The sequence below is a fragment of the Halichoerus grypus genome, chromosome 13 (assembly GCF_964656455.1).
Source record: "Halichoerus grypus chromosome 13, mHalGry1.hap1.1, whole genome shotgun sequence".
NCBI lineage: Eukaryota > Metazoa > Chordata > Mammalia > Carnivora > Phocidae > Halichoerus > Halichoerus grypus.
The window spans coordinates 93915302-93923199 of NC_135724.1; the positions used below are offsets into that span (position 1 = coordinate 93915302).

The 7898-nt window shown below is 54.3% G+C and overlaps 1 protein-coding gene across 2 annotated transcripts in view; it reads right to left on the reverse strand.

Annotated features, from left to right (window-relative positions):
* Positions 1–6920, reverse strand: part of STX2 (syntaxin 2) — a 29867-nt gene extending 22947 nt beyond the window's left edge. For both annotated transcript variants that reach the window (XM_036106512.2, XM_078061146.1), the window contains exon 1: positions 6755–6920. In XM_036106512.2, coding sequence (XP_035962405.2) covers positions 6755–6784 — 30 coding nt within the window. In that variant the 5' untranslated portion in view covers positions 6785–6920. The remainder of the gene's footprint in view (positions 1–6754) is intronic.
* Between the last annotated feature and the right edge of the window lie 978 nt (positions 6921–7898).

The following is a 7898-nucleotide window of genomic DNA, read 5'->3' on the forward strand; positions in this document are numbered from 1 at the left end:
CTCTGTCACAGGGCTGTGTCAACTGACAAGGGCTTTCATCAAATCATTCTAGTCTCAGTCGTGAGCAAAGCCGCACTTAAACCGGCCATCGGCAAGCAAGCTGCAGAAACAGACATCAAGGGGAGCCACGACACTCGAGGGAACAGAGTGCTGCTGACGGCTACGGAGAGCCAGGACTGCGGGAGGCACCCTCACCAACCACCACCCCCCGCCCCGTCCGCATGGCCACGTCACACACTGGAACACAAACCACACGGTGAAGGGACGTGCTCAAGTGCTCAGAGCACAGCGGTGCCGGGCCAGGACGTGAATCCAGGTCTGCTGGACTTTACGAAGCTCACCATCAACAATTCCCCCACGCTGACTCTGACCACAAAGAGCTGCCCTTCACCTCCAGCTCCAACACTCAGCCAATGGTCCCATTAACTCTACTATCCCCATGTTGCCAGGAAGAGGCCGAGGCGCTGAGGACAGAGGGGCTGCCCTTGTCGATTTGACTCCAAACGCCCTTGCTCTTAAATATTCACCATCCACGCCTCAGAGGAAGGAGCTTCCCCACAGGTCCTCCACCGCAGACAGAGCCCAGCTACCAGGCCCTCGTTCCGACTCCCGGCGGCAGCCTCACCCTTCGCCTTCCAGAGCGTACGCCATACCCCACTCATCCTAACTGGGCCCTGTATCACTCTACTTCCCGGTGGGTACTCGTCTTCCTTTCTCCGCCGTGGGGTCTCAGAAGGAAACGGTTATGTCATGTCCAGCTCGAGTCAGAACAACAGAATGAAACAGCATCACCTAAGTGGCCGGCTTCCCGTGAACAGACGTGCACTTGATTTAGGAGTTAGTGCGGCGGTTCTCCCTGCGGCCCGGAGCACCTGCCCCACCGGACTCTCACACGGCCGCTCACGTCGCAGTGTTCTGAAAGTAACTGTAGGCTCACACACGGCAGCTTTGGTTCGCTTTCTGTGGAACACTGCAAAGCCACACAAGCAGGACGACTACTACAATGAGCCCTGGATGCGTCCATCGCGTGGTTCAACCACCATCTCCCCGCAGCTGGTCCTGCTTCACCCGCGCCCCCACCCCCACCGCACTAGGTCACCCCAGGCAAATCCCACACAGGAGATGCCCGCTCGCGGCCCCACGCAGCAGACAACTCCGGCTGCCACTGCAGGGGAGACCCCGCGGCCCACCGTGGTGCTCAGGGTGACGGTCCCCGACCTCGCGCCCCCAGGGGGGCACATCATGTCACTGCCACACTTTCACTGACCATACCCCCACGTGCGGTGGCCACCAGCACACCAGACCGAGGAAGCCCGATGCGGCCTCCGCCCTCTGACCCGCGTGGCGCTCCTGATCTCCAGCCAGCCCTGCAGGCGACAGACTGCCCTCTGCCCGCGGCCAGCAAAGAGCCAGAGGGCTCGGAATGCATTTTCTGTACTGTCTCCTGTCTTTATCCTTATTTTACAACCTCTACCTCTACTTCTTATTTCTAACGGGAATTCTCAAAACTATCAGGTAACTGGAGATAGGCTCCATCACTGTCTTAGGTTCTCCATTCCTCAGAAAGGGAAACCGAGAGATGGCAGACAGAACACTGCTACTCGCGGGAGCGCCTCCTTGTCCCTCCCGCTGGGACAGTGGAGTCCGAGCCCTGACCGAGCCCTGACCGAGCCCTGACCGAGGCCTGACCGTGGCTTTACTGTGAATAACAAAACGACTCGTGGCAAAGCATTTTCTAAAAGCAGTGGGAACACTCTCCAATGTGACGTGTTTGATTTCCAAAGTGTCAAAGTGCAAAATAAACATTCAAACGTCAACATTCCGTTTCTGTTAAATTTTAAAAGAGGCCTCCTTCAAAGTAGCATATAAAAAATGAAATTCTCCGTGTGTGACCACTGTTGTCAGGAGCAGACATTGAGCAGCGTCCATGCTTGGGGACTGATTCACAGACACGAATAATTTGTCCCTGGAATGCTCACTGTTTAGATTTCAACAGAAGCTGAATTATCACAAGTTAGTAGAATCCAAACTTGGATAAAACACTGGCTTCTTCCTCCACGCGCAGGGACACGAGGGCCTTGCACAGATACTAACTGTGGGCACATAAATTACATTTTTTAAAAAATATATACAGCTGTTGTACCTTTGCTGCTAGAAAACATTAACTTAAATCACTTAAGTAAAAGAAGAGTGCCCGTAACTGAATATAGGTTGTCTCCTCTACATAGCTGTCTCCTGGCGTTTATACGTAACGCGCCTTCTTCATATTTTTATATTATTATGCTTTACGCCCCAACTTTACATTTCACATTTTTGTATTTTCACTGAACACTTGTCTCCGCTGTTAATATCACACAAATACCTTTTACAGGTACTTAGACTTTCCATCAACAGAATCATACTGCACAGATGCTTCTGCAATTTGACTTTCTCCCCGTGATGTGTTTAAAGGTTTCTCCTTCTCTCTCCCTTTCGCTCACTGACAAATTAGTCCTCCTTCTGTCCTTCACACCAGCTTGTCCCCACCTAGGAGCCCCGGGGCTTGCTGTGCCTTCTGCTGGGGCACAGCTGCCCTGACCTGCCCCCGGCTGGCTTCTCCTTCTCCTTCAGGCCCCAAGTAGCCCACCCACAGCCACGCACCCTGCTCTATTTCCCGCAGAGCAGGAATGTACTTAGCTCATTCCTGCCTGCCCCCGACAAGTGTCCCGGCAGCAAGCACACCACCTGCCTTCTCACAGCTCGTGCCTCAGGGCTGTGACGGAGCTGAAGAGAAGGGGGAGGAGACCGAGGAGAGGGTGGAGAGGACCGAGGACAAGCAGCAGAGATGCACACAGGGCTGAGACAAAGCAGGTGTGAGCTGGGCGGAGGCATTACTCGCTGGTCCCTGGTTCCACTCCGCAGCAGATCGGGCGGCACATTCTGCCCTCCAATTCTGAGGCACCGGTCTAACTTTGAATAAATCTCCTCCCTTCTCTGTTGCAGCTAAGGGGTTTCTGTCCCTTGTGACCCAAAGAACCTTGAGGACAACACATTCCACTGTCATCTCCATTTTCCTCACTGTGGGATCTTGAAACAGAAACACACCAATTCAGTCAACACCTGGCAGGTTCTGAGCACAACTGGCCGCACAAGTCGGCCCTGGAAAGGGTGAAGAGTCTGGAAGAAAACAGGATGGCGTTGGTGCTCAGAGACAGGAAGACGGCCATCTCTGGGGACCTAAGAGGAGAGCAGGGCAGGAAGACTTCCCAGGGGTGATGCCTGCATGAGCTGAGACCACAAGGGCACGAGGCAGGCAGGGAAGGGGGCCGCGGGGAGCAGTACACACAAAGGCGCCGAAGAGGGAGGCCGCCTCGGAAACAGCAGACAGCCCCCGATGACAGGACCAAGGCGGCCCGGGAAAGGTGTGCACCAAAGAGGAAACCCTTTTATGAATTGGCTTTTCATGAACTGGTTCTCATAGGTTCGCTATTCCTTAAATTCACAACAGACTTGAGGTTAATAACAAGAAGAATTAATCTGTGGAAATGTCAAAGTTTTGTTGTCTTAAAAAGAGACACACCATGGATACATATGAACATATTTATGATAGTTAAGAAAGAGAACCCACAGATTCCAACTGGGGGAACTGTTTCTACGATGACAAACGAAATATAAAAAGTTGGCGGGACTAAATAAACCATAAAATTTTAAGTTATAAACATACGCATATAGGAAATTATAAATATACTATATAATTCTTACATTTTAAGTTTCAGTGAAGTATTTAGAAAAAAAAGTTTTATTTTATAAACGGGAATCTGAATCTTTATAACATGTGCAGGCCGAGCTGTCAAAAAATAACTTTCAAAATATCTGGGCAATTTTTCCTACCCTTTAAAAAACTGCATTTGCAATTCATCATCTTGAATCCAGGGATTAAAAATACTAATTTTCTCATTTCCCTTAGGTCTACTAATGAAGGCACGGAAGGACCGTGTATTTGTTTATTATCCTGTAAACAATACCCACAGTTGAAATCGTAGTTTCTCTACTCTTAACCGTAATAAATACGTCCATTTGCACGCACAAACTTTTTTTAAAAAGGCAATCGTAACACATCTGGAGTCCCTGTCTCTCGTAGAATAGGTATTCATCTTGTATTTACTTTCGTCCTAAGACGTTTTCCACCTTCCCTCCCTCCTTCCCGCCCTGGCCATTTGCCTCCACGCGTGCACCCACGTCAGATCTGTGTTTCTCTGCATCCCGCACACCACCTCCTAGAGACCTGGCATCATGTGTCTGTTGGACAGGTGGTTCTTCTACTTCCTGTAAATCAGAAACATCTTTCTGGGTTCAGTGTCTAGGAGATCTTGAACAAGTCACTTAAACTTTCTGCACCCAAATAAATTGGCTGCTCAAAAAGAGAATCACTGGTGGGACGCCTGGGTGGCTCAGTCATTGTGCGTCTGCCTTCGGCTCACGTTATGATCCCAGGGTCCTGGGATCAAGCCCTGCGTCGGGCTCCCTGCTCAGCGGGAAGCCTGTTTCTCCCCCTCCCACTCCCCCTGCTTGTGTTCCCTCTCTTGCTGTCTCTCTCTGTCAAATAAATAAATAAAATCTTTTTTAAAAAGAGAGAATCATTGGTTAGAAGCAGCTAAATCTGAATCTGACAAATTGTACACACTAATATTTAGGTCTTTTCCAAGGGGTACCCTATCAGTGATAATCTTCTTCTCAGGAGAAAGCACTAACAGCTAATAAAGGAAACTTTCTGGAGGTCTCCAAAAACAACTGTTTTGCCAGGCTGGACGTTGTTGATGAGGCATGTTAACTACCAAATTAGAATTCACCTAGGAAAAAAAACACCAGCTTAGAAACATGGTCATGAATAGATATATTCAACTACTCCAAGAACTACTTGGAAAGGATACATTTCCCTAAGGAAAAATAAAAGTTTTACTTTTATATCGGATAATTTTCAGATGAGCTTTTAAATATTAAGTTATTAAGCTTTAAATATGTCAAATTCAATTTTAAATTAATATTTTACACTAGATAGAAGACTGCTTTTTATAACTTCCTGCAAGCATTAAAAAGCTAATAAATATTAATAGCACTTATAATTACATGGCATTTTCTCCCACCTCCTCCCAGAGTGTCACACACAGGAGGTAATTTCATGTTTCACAATTCCTTCTATGAGTAAGCAAGACAGATATTATTATCCCCAATTTATGTACAGGAAAATTAAGGTTTTGAGAGTTTTAAAAATAATTTGCCCAAGATTAGACAGCCCCACCAGTAGAAACTTCCAGCAGTCTGCTCTACAATTGCTCAGTGTCTTTATCTAGAGCAGGATGGTACTGGACTTGCGAAGGCCACTTCTAGCTCTGAAATTCTAGATCAAGACAGGTCACGTGTCCTTCATGCTGCAGCAGAGAGCTGGAGTATACATAAGCTTCAACAGTAATAAATAACTGCCCGATTTATTTTTTGCTAATCAAGCCAAGAAAAGCTGCTTATATAGTCCACTGACAGATCTTTCTTACTATTCCCCAGTATTGCATCTATTCGGAGGTCTTTTGTTTGCTAAGTTACAGTTCTCCTGTTCAGATGCATTCAGCATTTCTTCACTCAACAAATATTTGAGCTCCTCGGGGCACAGAAAGACATTCTATGGGGTGAGATTTGCTACGTTTAACATGATGTTCAACTGCAGAGATCAGAATATTTGGCCATTAACGAAAAGGAAAGAAAAAAATCACTGTGGAGAAAGGCTCTTGGAATGAGTGTAAAGCATCATTTCTACGACCCCAAGGGAGTCATCCTTCGCCCTTCTGAAGCAGGCTGCCTCGTCGGATGCACAGAACATCAGTAATGACTGAAGGGGCTGTTCGCTCCTCGTCCCCAAGCATGGCCTATAGCCAGGCGCACTCTGGAAGCAAGGGACAGAAGTCAGGCCACCGCCCGCAACGGCCGCTCTGGGGCGGCCTGGCTCTCCCTGCGCCGTGGGTTACAGGACACAGGCACTCAGCATCAATTACTTGCCTTTTTAAAGAAAAAGGTCCTAGTTAACTGTGGGCCTAAAATGTCTCCACTCTCCCTCATTCTATAACGCCCAGCCTGGCCCAGGGCCGCCGCCTCAGTCCCCGCGCTGTCTCCTGGACACGCGCAGAGCATCAGAGCTCGCCCCGTGCGGAGGGGGCTCCCGGTCGCTCAGGAGGGGGTCACGGGCTGAGGCCCGGCCGCCGGCTGCACACCGCCCGGGCCGGGAGCGCGGGCTGCCGAGTAAGGGCCCGCACGCGGTCCTGCTTCTCGCTGGGGAAGCGCGCCCACGGCTCAGCAGCCGCCCCTGCCCTCCGCCCGGCGTCCCGGGCCACCAGGCGCCCACAGGCCGGGGCATCGCGAGGTCCGCGGGCGCGGGCGGGCACGGGCACGGGCACGGGCCGCTGCTCTCGGGCGCTCACGCCCACCCACGGGGGGACCGACCACAGCTCGCTGAGCCTGGGGGTCCGCAGCGAGCGGCTCCGCAGCGGGGCTTCGAGGCCCGGCACCGCGCTCTCGGAGACTCAGTTTCCCCATCCGTCCGCGAGGGACTAAGCGCTCCGGCCTCTCAGCCGCGGGAGCGTCCAGCACACGGCGGAGACAGCGACCCCCGCCGCCCCTCGCGACCAGACCCGCCCTCCCCGCCCGCCCCTTCCCCCCGCCCGCCCCGGAGGCCCCCGCGCCCCCGCGCCCGGCCCGAACCGCTATCCGCCGCCTGCCCGCCGCTCACCGCCCTCAGGTCCGGCAGCCGGTCCCGCATCCCCAGGGGCCCGGGCGCCGCGCCCCGCCGCTCAGGCCTGCCCGACGCCGCCTCCGGCCGCCGCGGACCCTCAGGGGCCGCGCCGCCTCAGCCCGCCAGTCGCCGGCTCCGCGCCGCGCCCTCCCACCGCCCTCCCCACCCGCCGGCGCTGCCACGGCAACCGCGCCTGCACGCTCTGCGCATGCCCGGCCGCGCCGCCCCCCGGCCCACGCAGCCTGCGGGCGCTTTCGCGGTCGGGCCGCGGCCGGAGGGGCGGGGCCGGGCCGCGAGGGGCGGGGCCTGGAGGAAAGGCGGGGCCTGCGGGGTGGGGAACAGACGGGGCTCGGCGGGGAGGGGGCGGGGCCTGAGGGGAGGTCCGGGCCTGAGTGAGGAAGCGCGGGGGCCGCGGGGGCCGGGCGGGGCAGGGGGGCCTGAGGGCCGGGCGGGAGCCTGCGGGCCGGGCGGGAGCCTGCGGGGGTCGGCCGGGCAGGGGGGCCTGAGGGCCGGGCGGGAGCCTGCGGGGGTCGGCCGGGCAGGGGGCCTGCGGGGCCCTGAGGGCCGGGCGGGGCAGGGGCCTGAGGGCCGGCGGAGTCGTACAGCGGCCGCCTCTTCAACGGGTCAACCAGATGTGCCTTTTGTCCCTTCTTGATTGGCTTTGTTTTTGTTCTTTCACACTCATTTGTTTTTAAAGATCGTGAACATTTAGTGAGCATTTCCGCCAGGCTGTGGAAAGGGCTGGGTGCAGCTTTGGACACACGCACCTCGGAGGGGCTCTCCTCCAGGACGAGCTCCGGGGATGCACGTGGCGCTGGAGGAACCCCACTTCGGGCTGCGTGGGGCGGTGATGCGCACAGACCCAGGGCACCGAATGGCCCTGACGGAGGCTCTTCTGGAACGCACTTCCTCCATGGAAACCTGCTGATGTCAGCACGAGTGCCCCTGGAGCCTGAGTATGGCATCCGAGCGTGCAGCGTGCGCGGTGCCCCGGACACAGGCAGGCGCACGGTCAGTCCTGATCAAGGCATCCCAAAGAACATTAAAGGATGACCACAGCATCACTTTTAAAATCCTCTTTGTGTAGTTTCCCATGCTCCACGTCTCACGCCCTGCAGGTCCCAGAACCCCGTGGTCTCTG